Here is a 10,771-nt window from a genome sequence, read left to right as displayed (position 1 = left end):
ATACCAAATCGTGAACCTGCCCATTATGATCAGTCCTGCAACAGAAATAGTTCCATAATTAATTTTGCAGTATGAGCTCTGACACAGATCTCCTGGAGCTTCAGGAGGGATCCAGCTTGGGGTGATGGGTATGTTTGCAGGGCTGTGGGTTGATTAGTACTTTTTTAAGCAGTGACCATTGGAAGGCATGTGGGAGGTACGGTTAGCAGCAGAAAATCGAGTCCTGTTCCAATATGCAAAGCTGTGATGGCTCTTTTCATATCCTTCACTAGTACAGTTTAGGGTGATTAACTATGTAAGCTAATAGTCCGTTTTCTAATCATCTGAGATTGCTTGGAGTCTCTCAGATCACGTAAGTGGGCTTTGTGTCAGGCCCGTGTACTAAAAACCTCATGCTTGAGCATGAAATCAGCCCAGCCAACCTTTATATGTGACCCCCCCCTTTATTTTTTTTTTTGATGTATAATATATACCACTGTCTCGACTACCATTAGTCTTTCCAGTGGCCGATCTTGTGTTTCTGATGACATGAACTGGGAGTGAGCAGCTTTCCCCAGAGAAGCCCTTGAATCTCGTACTACTTTGTGTCATGACAGACGCTTGGAGAAAAGGGGCATTAATTCTGTATGTTTGCGTTTGAACAGTGAACACCTCCTCACCAACCCTGTGTAGCTGAGAAGCTGTACTCGTTGAAGAAACCCACCACCCTTCCAGATTAACTCTGGCTGGAGCTCACAGAAGCTGTTCTGTTGCAGAAATGAAGCTGCTGGGATGAAACCCCAAGCAGAATCCTTGCTATTTTGTCACATTCAAGAATTTACGTTTAATGAAACCGGGGGCCTCGGGATGGAGGTACAGCATCTGCTGTGACAGTTTCCGTCTTACTTCTGTTTTTTGAGTTTTCTCTCTAATTAGTTTATGTTCCAATAAATCCTTAATACAACAACTGCCTTAAAAAACAATTGAAAATAAAACAAAAAGAGGAGTTTAATTTGCTTATGGCTTGTTTTGTATGGCTTCCAGGCATTTGAGCAATTTTGCTAACAAGTATCCTGTAACCTATTTCCAAAGGCCACTAGCAGATAATTATATTTGGTTAATTTACATACTTTCAGTTTATAATCCTAATTAGTTCTCCAACCAGTAGTCCCTAGGCAATATGTAGTCTTACCTCATTTTATTTGCCATCCCTAATGTGCAAGTTCTCTTCTTTTAATTTACAAAAAAATGCTGTTAGGTTTGGTTCAGGGCTTTCCCATTTCAGTGCGCCTCTAAACCGGGTGATTCCACGCTGATTTAAACCCTATTTGCAAATAAGTATTTTACATTTTTATAGATCTTACGTCTGGGAGACGTTCTGCAATTTGGGGAAACTGACCCCAGTTTGACACGGAGCCGATTTTTATTGTAAAGAATCAGGTCAAATTCCACACCAACCTGTACCCAGGGTGTCCTGTTTACATCTCTGGTTTGCTGTAGAGGAAAAAGGCAAGGGATGGGGACGGAGGTGTTGGTCTGTAATCTCTTGTACTGGTGCCACGGCAAAAGTGGAGACGGGGTGTGAGACAACCAGAATCAATAACGGCTGCGATGGAGCCTCCAGGGAGCTGCGCTCACCAGCTCCGTGAGAGGCTCTGGCAAAACCTCTCAGGCTTCTTGGCAATTGCTTGTTCCCCCTCTGTGTATTTAGGATTTCTCACTGGGCTCAGTTATCACCCAAGCTTCAGATTACACTCAGTAAAGTGGCTGAGGAGGAAGGGAAAACGAGGAGGGTGGAAGTCAAGATTTACACTTCCAGGCGAGCAACACTCCCTTTAGTTCCTTCCAGGTTCAAATGAACTTCCGAAAACCCTTGGAATGAACTTTCTCAATGGAAGGAGCACACCTCCCAGTGCTGACTGGTGTTGACGCTGTGTCCAGCCAGGGTGAACCCACCACATTGAGTCAGCATCTTGCTGTGGGACGGGCCCCTGTGGCCAGGCTGAGGGTGGCACTTGTTGCCCTGCAGGGTTGTGGAGGAGTTAGTGGAGAGCGCTGGGTTTTGGGTAAAGCCTGTAGCGAGACAGGAGACCCAATCGCCACTGCTGCATGGAGATTTCTTGCGTGAGATGTCCTGTAGGCAACTAGAACAACACTTTCAGTTGTCTTTTAAGCACGGGGGCATGTTCTATAATGCAATTTTTAGAAAAGCTGTTGGATGAAATATTTCCTCTTAGGCACCAAAGGCTGCTTTCTGGTCTGATTCAGTTCACTGTAATGAAGTCAGGTTTGGACTAACATCATGGTAATATCTAATGTTTCCTTGCAAGCATTAAAAAGACCCCAAATCTCCCTTTTCAACACCACATCACGTACTTCGATGAGGCAATGAAAAGGGGTGTGTGATAACTGAGAAAGGCAAAGGAAAACCTGTTGTTTGCAAAGCTTTTGCCTGGATTTCCAGGATAACCGATAGATTCTGTGAACTGATGCTAGTTAATAAATCATAATATTAAAGGAGAGAGGTGATTTTTAACTGAGAAAAATAACAAATGTTTAGTGAGGAAAAAACTCAAAGGTGTGAGAATAATTCTTGGCCAGTAATTTTATTTCAACATCATAAAGACTGTAAATTTTATACTGTTGATGCTTTGGTGTAATTTCTACACATCACACTCAAATTCCCAAATACGTTTCTGCTGTTACACACACGCATACAATGCTCAGCATTTATATACCGATGTCTAAAGGAACCATTACCTGTGAATTTATTCCAAAGGAGCCTGTTTTTATGAAGAACACATTGATGATGATGATGATAATTCTTTCTCTTTAGAGCATTTCAAATCTTACTCTGGTATTTCCAGGTAGACTAAAGATGGCTTAAATCTCTTTTCATGCCTGGGTTAAGGCTTGTGATTCCACACTAATCATAGCTCTGCTTGTGAATCTGAATCTCTGGACTTTAGGAGAGGCTGTGTTTTGCTATGGCACTCACACCTGCAGTTGGGATGAACAGAATATGAACTCGGAGTAAAGCAGATTTGAGCCAGAGACAGCGAGTGTCTTGTGTTGAAGGCAGTGTGTTGTGAAAATCCTGTATTTTTCCTGCTGTACCACTTGTGATGATAATGGCTGGCAGTGTGTCTGGTGAAATCCTAGCTCTAACAAAGTCGACAGAAAATCTTTCATAGAGTGGAGTAGGACTAGTATGTTATCCCAAAGGAAACCATTGTTTGAAGATAAATTCACAGAGGGTTATTGACATGAGCGCCAGATTTCGAGGGACAGTGACAATTTATGCGGGCTGAAGATGCATTTTCCGGTCTGTAAAAGAGTTTATTGTGCAATACGGTGGATGCACATTCAATGCTAATTCAGTGCTAGTCCACAAAGGGAGTGGGAAAACCCTCAAATCTGTTATTTACTTCTTTATAGTAGACAAAATAGGGACTGATAACCTCTTAATCTCTTCCCTTCCAACTTTACACTTCTGTCATTAAGATTATAATTTTTGCTCTGTACAGTTAAGACAGAAGAGTCCAGAACAAAAACTGGGAAGGGTCTGGGAGCAAGTTTTCTGTGGGGGCAAGAGAAAAGGGATGGAGAATCTGGGAGCTATTCGTAATGAGTCTACATTACTTAATGCAGCAGAATATTCCAATTTATATCTGACTTCTTAATTAGAAAGAGAAAGCAAGAAAAGGAGCATGACACCTCTTTGACATTTAGTTTTTGTCTTTTTTACCGTCTCTTTTAATTTATACATGCTTTAATTTATGTATTGTCTGTTTTTAATGCCGACTGTCACTGAAGCTTTCAAGTTGGTTTTATATACCATTAAGATACCATGAAACAAAGCAGAACAGGAGAGTAGAAGTCCCATTTCTCATTTACAGATCATCTGAAATGCCTTGTGAGTTGGATACACATTGCTTGATTCTACCCTCGTGTATTTCTCATACTTCTCTCTTGTCTCTTCCCTTCATCTCTCCTTCCCTCAAGAAAACCTCAATCCAAATTCCCCCCAAAGTCAGGATGCAGATAATTCCGTTAGGTTGGACTCTGGAAGGCTGTCCAGGCATTCCCACAGCGCAGGAGCTACCCTCCAGGAAAGAATACTCTACGTGGTGAAACCAGAAGGCAGTGCAAAGAATTTAAAATAGTTTGAAATATAAAACAATAATTTATTTTACCTCATTTTACTTGTTAACGTTTGTAGCTAATGATGATTTCATGAAACTGCTTTTATAATTCAATACATTCAAATCTAGAAAGCAAACAGTTACTACCATGGGCCTTTCAAATTCCACAAACTGTCTTATATAAACAAATTAGCTGTACATGCACATTTTTTCAATAGGTTGCAACACTTGCAAACATGCTTTAAAATCCTTTAAAGCTGCAGTATAGCGTACTTTGCTTCAGGCTTTTCAGATGAAACCTATATACTTTCTTCAGAAACCTTAAAAAGAAAAATGTTTAAATGTTGAGCATAACTCTAAAAACTGCTGTTTGATAAATGTTCAATATTACAAGAGAATGACTCTAATTCTGAGTTTAAACCTTGAGCTAAATATTGATAAACAGCACTCTTGTGTAGAAGTGAACAACAGCAAAATAATATCACAAAATATGGTTTCACAAAAAATACGTATGTGCAGTTGCTCTCGTGGGCTTTTTGCATTATTTTTTTTTTAGGTAAAGAAAAGCACGGGTACCTTTTAATATGAATATAGTTTAAGCAAATTACCTGTGTAAGTATGGTTAATACATTTCTGATATTTAAACACTTCATGTAAAAGGTAACAAGTAAAAAAGTACAATCAGTATTCCAAAAAGCACTGCTAATATTGCCTTTGAAGGAGACGGGCGAGCTTCCTCTCCGCTTCCGAACGGAGAGCCCGGCACCCACAGTTGTAGAGTTCAGTATTTGAACTATAAACTCGATGAACTGTATCTTATATACAAAAATCTTGCCACATTGAACGAGGCATTGATTTCTACCCCAATGGTAGTGGTTTATGTACATAATTTAGCAATGGTGATTATACAGTAGTCACTGACAGGAAGGAATTGTACACCCGTGTGCCATCTGGTGACTTTGTTCCATGGGTTAGCAGTTCTTGGATTGTCATCCAATTGTCAAATATCTTTTTATTTCTCTTCTTCATCATTTTTTTGTGGCTCAGTTCAATGATGTTCATCTCTTTCTTTTCTTCTGCACCTTGCTGTTCCTTTAAGCAATCTAACCTGCTCTGCATCATGAACTCACGCCGCCTCCTCTGCTCCTTCGCTTTCACTAGATGCTGCTTCCTCTCTTCCTTGCTCCAGTAACGACCCATCTTCATTTCACTTATGGCATCGTCGTCGGTGGTCATACCACTGCGCTCCTCCTTAATCTTTATGGCACGTTCTCTCAACAGCCTGTCCCTCACCGGCCTCTTCGTAATGTAGCGGGTCCCATCGCTTCGGACCTTGACTTTCCACTCCATCCTGGGCTCGCTCTGGCTGGAGTTAAAGTCTTTGCACATACTCACCAGGCTCATTTGGCTCTGTGCGTACTCCACCGCTGACTTCTGCTGGATCAGCTGCATGTAGCTCTGATAGTGCTGGGCATGGGCAGGAATATGAGCATGCTTGTATGGAGAGTGATGGTACGGGGAGACGTAGGAACCTGAAGGTTTTTGACCATGAGTAGGGCTTTTACTTCCATCACTGGCTTTTCTCTCCTTGCTTTCCAGCTGCTTGCCGAGGTCGGGATCTTTAGCAGAGGCGTGGCATTTACCAGTGCTGGATTCATGGCTTTCTGAGCTAGCAAATAAATTCTTTTGGGAGACGTTATATGCCACTGCCCCCTCGCTACCTTGACAGTTGATGCCTTCTGCAGTTCTGCGCAGGGAATTGTCAGGGGAGATCTCCAGCGTGAGCGGTGTGCTTCGGCAGCTCTCCCCCGTGTTATACGCACTCGAGCTATCCTTGTCAGACTTCTCGGGGAGCTCCGTGATGTCTGAGAGCTCGTGCCTGCGAACATCGATGCTCGTGTTATAGTTGCGGAACCCGCTGTTGTGTAGCATCCAGGGCTCCCGGTACTGATCCTTGAGCTGCTGCATTTTATGAGCTCTCACGATATTCAGGCACTCCAGCTCGATATTGCGCAGCTCCTCATTCAGCATCTCCAGCTCTCTGTCAACACTTTCTTGGTCGCTTTTGCTCATATCCAGCGTGCTGTTATGATAATACAGACTGTAAGGGTTGGCAGACTTCACCTGGCATTTCAGTTCCAGCAGTTCCCGGAATCGCTCGCATTCGTCTACGGGGATGCCAAGGAAGTCGACGTCTGTGCAGTCGGCCGAGATAAATGACTCGTTGCTGAACTGCATATCGCCGCTTCCCAGGGTGTCGTGGCTGTACGTCAGCTTCTTCTGGCTCCCTAAAGTGTTGGAGGAGGTGGTGTGATCGTCCGCGTTGTTCTCCTGCTCGGAGCTCTCGTCGTTGCGAGTGCTGTCGTCAGTGCGCCCCACGCCGCTGTCCTTCTCGTGCTGGTTAGATAAAATAGTGGCTGTATCTGTGGTACCTCCGTCCTCCTCGTGCTTCTTCTAACAGCAAAAATCAAAAGACAGAAAGAGAAAATTAGGGCAAGGACATAAAATATTTCAGGGTGTTTAGTTTTCAGTAGTTTTAGTTTAGGTTTTAGTTAGATTTTAGTTTTTAGTAGTTTTCTTAATCTGTCACTTGTTACACTTTCTGCATCTTTGTCTTTTACTTGTATGGAAATAATATTATCAAGAACTCATAGAAATGGTGACCCAAAGCACAGCCTGCCGTGGATGGCTTTTCCAGAAGAACCCGAGGTCTGCTTTTCAGTTATAGAGCAGCAGTGGTAGAATTCACATTTTCCAAATGTTTCTTCTCCCACTTAAGGGCACAAAAGTATCCAGTTTTACTGCGGTGCCAAAGTGAGAATATGTCTCTTCAAAAATTGTGGATGCCACAGAGGATGTAGAGTTTTAGAAAACTCTAGAAGAACTCTAGACAAAAACTGAAAAACTATTAATGAACTTGTATGATTGCATTAATGACGGCAGCGTGATGGGGAATACAGGCCCAAATCTGTGGCCCTGCATAAACTTTGCTATGAAAAGCCTTTTTCTTTGCCTTTCTCCCTATATATAGACCTTATTTCACTCGTTTGCCTGAGTTCTCCATTTGGATTATAAGGTTTCAGGAAGCGGGCTGTTTTCAGTATGTGCAGGCATATCAAATAGGGAATTTTATGAGTGAGCTCTCTGCCTGCTATATCTCCCACACACCTACTTTGGACTTCTCTCAGTGACCACAGCCAGAACGGTGCATTTCAAGGAACTGTGATCATGTTGTTGTAAGGGGCAAAATCAAAAAGTAACATTTTAAAACTTGATTTTACAGAGAGTCCTTTTGCCTCGATCATCATTCAGGACACTAAGTGTATTCAGTCAAGCTCAATATTGGAATATTGAGTGGAAGGTGAAGTTTTGACACCATGGCACAGCAGAAGGGCAGTACCTGCTGAAGCATGCTGGCGGTAAATTGCATTGCCTGGTGGTGCTGTTCCTCTAACATGTCCATGTGTAAGTCATCCAGAAAATCATTTCTGTCATCATCCATCCATCCTTCATCCAGCTATGTGGAAAGGGAGAGAAAAACCAAACCAAATGTTGTCAAAGGAATGAAGACTGACATAAATTATGTTCTTTCTTTGTGAAAAGTGATTGGGAAATCTTAGGAGAGTCTCTCCTGTGTCCTGGGAAGGAGCACGTCTCCTTGTGCTAAGTGTGGGTATGTACTGTCCTGCCTCCACCTCCAGCAGCAAGCTTTTATTTTCAGCAGCCTTTATATATATAAAAAAAAACCCAGCCTTTTCATCTATGGAAATAATTCTAAGAGTTGGGGCTGTTCTGCTTTGTGTGCGACTTGATTAGGATGTATAGAAACACCCAAAAGCCCACAGCTTGAATGCACCACTTGGCGAGGCAGCATCAAGGGCCGGAGGGAAAAATGCTGACGAGGTGTCTGTAAGAATTTTTACTCCCAACCTCAATTATCCCCAAGGGAAAGCTCAGAAACATGTAAGCAAACAGGCTGGTCGTGAACTTGACTCCGTGTCTGCAGGTGGGTGGGCAAGGGATGCTCTCCCAGCACCAGGAGCAGAGAGATCAAACAACAGCGCTCATGGCTGTATGTTCAACATCTTTGTTGTGCTAATCCCTGCTCTACAAAGGGATCTGGTTCAACCTTCCCTTACAGCCTAGGATGCTTCTTGACAGCATTTAACTACATTAAGAGATGGTGTATAAAGGGCTAAATAATAGTTTTTTTTAATGAATCGATAGCTATAGGAATGAGAGTTCAGTGTGGTCTTCAAAGCTATGGCTTCAAACCATCCATAATACCTCACACTGATGTTTGTAATAGAATTGCAGCATATATAAATCCCTGAATGTCTAATTAAGCTTTAATATAAAATATATATATATAATGTGGTTGCTGAATTCCATTATTTTAGACCATATATATGTCCAGTCAAACTATATAATAAGGTTTTAGGTAGATTTGGGTACGTTAAAATTCTTCAAAAAGATACTAACTGCTTTCTACAAAACAGCAACTCTTTTAACTGAGGCTCAAGAGAAGGGTGGGTTTTTTTTGCTACGTACCTGAATTTCTGGTCTTGCAACAAGTAAGGAGATATTCTTGCTCTCTTCACTGCTGAGAAGCGCAACGGCTTCTTCTCGGTTCTGCACCTCTATGCCATTAATCTTTAAAGAAAAGAGCAACAGAAAGAAATCCTTTTGTAGGAACACTTAAATGCTGCTGAGATGAGTTCTACAGAGTGGCATGGCTGGAGAAACACAGGCCAGGCACGGTCCCTGTCCAAACAAGTGTTGGGCAAGTGTTGGTTTGGAGAGGCGAAGCTGCGCGTGATGTGCAGAGCCTTGTTACGAGGAGAGAAGCTGGAGAAGGAGAGTTGGGCAGGAGCAGAATCGCAACATCAGGTCTGGTGGGTGGGGAGGAACAGGAACATGCCTTTGTGGGACAGGTGAGGCTGTGGATGCTGCTCCCAGAGACTGGGTGGGATGTGGATGTCTCCTCCCGTTAGTATCTGCAGAAGGGAGACCCCTTCTGAGAAAGCCCCTGTGGTGGAGGATCGTTGTGTTTGGGAGACAACTCATTCTGGCACATGCCACTGGGTGTTCAGCCTTGCTGAATGACTACTGTGAATAAATCCCTGTGAATAAATAGGGCTGCCCAGAGAGATTCTGCAAAGAGGAATAATTACTTGGGCCAAAATAAGAGGATTTCTGTGGTAGAAGGAAGATTTAAAAGTGGAAGTGGATCAGAGTATGTGCTGGGAACAGATGACATCTGCTGACAAAACGCTTAGCCTGCAGAGTTGGGCCAACATAGGGCTTTACCTGGCCAGGACTGTCAAAACGTGACTGAGATATGACAGAGGAAAGGGAGATATCCACAGAAAGTTAAAAGGAAGCGTATGAATACCAGTCTGAAGGGAATGATTTGTAAAAATTATACTGAAATAAAGACATCACAGTAGATTATAGTGTGGCAGCAGACTTACAACCATTTACACGCGTACCTGAATAATGCGATCCCCTTCTCGGAGTCGACCGTCCTTTGCAGCAATGCTGTTGGGATCAATCTACAGAAGAAGAGAACCGTGAGTGCTTTGGAGGTTTGAGAGCTCGGAATTTACTTCCCATCGTAAACCCAGAACTGGTAATAGGACTGATGCTGGAAGCCAGTGCATCCATCATTGCTGCTGTATCTGTGGTTGTTACGTCCTGCTTAGTGATTGCAGGACTTTTCCTTCTTATGTCAGACAAAGTGAAATGAAAATTGAAACGATCAAGTCAAAACCGAAACGTTTCTTCCTGAGTTGCCTCATCAGAGAACGTAGGTTTATCTTGTTTGCGTGAGATCGAGTTACCTCATAATTTAACATTTTGCTTTACAACGCAGTGCTCTGATTAGAACCAGTTTTTGCAAATAGAACAGGATTATTTCCTAAGTGATGCGTTTTAAGGGAGGATTTTAGATTTGATTATGAGTTTCTTTCCCCAAACTGCTGCTACTAATTTGAAATATATCTGCATGATGAAAAAATTATGTATTAAATGCTACTTATTTCATGAAAGGAGCAAAGAGAGACAAACAGGCTCCAAATCTTTGCAAATAATGATGTGTGGGGTTTTTTTTTATTATTTATTTATATTTTTTCCGGAATAATTGAGAACAAAAATTAAAGAGAGAGTATAATAAAAATACTTTGAAAACATCATCTGAAATCGAACGCTCAGACTGTGTTAGGGGAAAAATGAACACTAAATGTTAATATAACGAAGTTTGACTTCACTGGGTATAGGATTTCATTCAGTTTGGAAAAAAGGAAAAATAATTAGATTTCTTCCAATTACTGCATTCTGGTTGTTTTTTGAACGTGGTACAAACAGAAGACAAATGTCTTAAATGCCCAACGCTGCAGTTTAAAAGACAAATTGCATCTTATGGAAATCAGCTCCATCTTACCTCACTCACATAAATACCCATGTCATCTTCATCATCTGTTCTGTAACACACAGTAAGGCCAAGCTTGTCCTGGCTGTTCACTCTATGTAAATCTACTTCCTGAGGTTTAAAAAAAAAAAAAAAGAAAAAAAAAAGAAAAAAGAAAAGAAAATGCATTCTCAGTGAGACACTGGTGACTGATGGAAGCAATTTTTCAAATGCAATG

General features: G+C 42.0%; 1 protein-coding gene across 4 annotated transcripts in view; it reads right to left on the bottom strand.

Annotated features, from left to right (window-relative positions):
* Positions 1 to 2,580: 2,580 nt before the first annotated feature.
* The window catches only part of PDZRN3 (PDZ domain containing ring finger 3), a 141,341-nt gene continuing 133,150 nt past the window's right edge, over positions 2,581 to 10,771 (bottom strand). For all 4 annotated transcript variants that reach the window (XM_074152853.1, XM_074152854.1, XM_074152856.1 and 1 more), the window contains 5 exons: positions 10,567 to 10,665; positions 9,617 to 9,679; positions 8,676 to 8,777; positions 7,525 to 7,641; positions 2,581 to 6,578 (listed from right to left, as the gene is read on the bottom strand). In XM_074152853.1, the coding sequence (XP_074008954.1) occupies positions 5,028 to 6,578; positions 7,525 to 7,641; positions 8,676 to 8,777; positions 9,617 to 9,679; positions 10,567 to 10,665 (1,932 nt within the window). In that variant the 3' untranslated portion in view covers positions 2,581 to 5,027. The remainder of the gene's footprint in view (positions 6,579 to 7,524; positions 7,642 to 8,675; positions 8,778 to 9,616; positions 9,680 to 10,566; positions 10,666 to 10,771) is intronic.

The sequence above is a fragment of the Numenius arquata genome, chromosome 8 (assembly GCF_964106895.1).
Source record: "Numenius arquata chromosome 8, bNumArq3.hap1.1, whole genome shotgun sequence".
In the NCBI taxonomy this organism is placed as follows: Eukaryota; Metazoa; Chordata; class Aves; order Charadriiformes; family Scolopacidae; genus Numenius; species Numenius arquata.
Note: the sequence above shows the minus strand (reverse complement) of the source record. Positions and strands in the feature narration are given on the sequence as shown.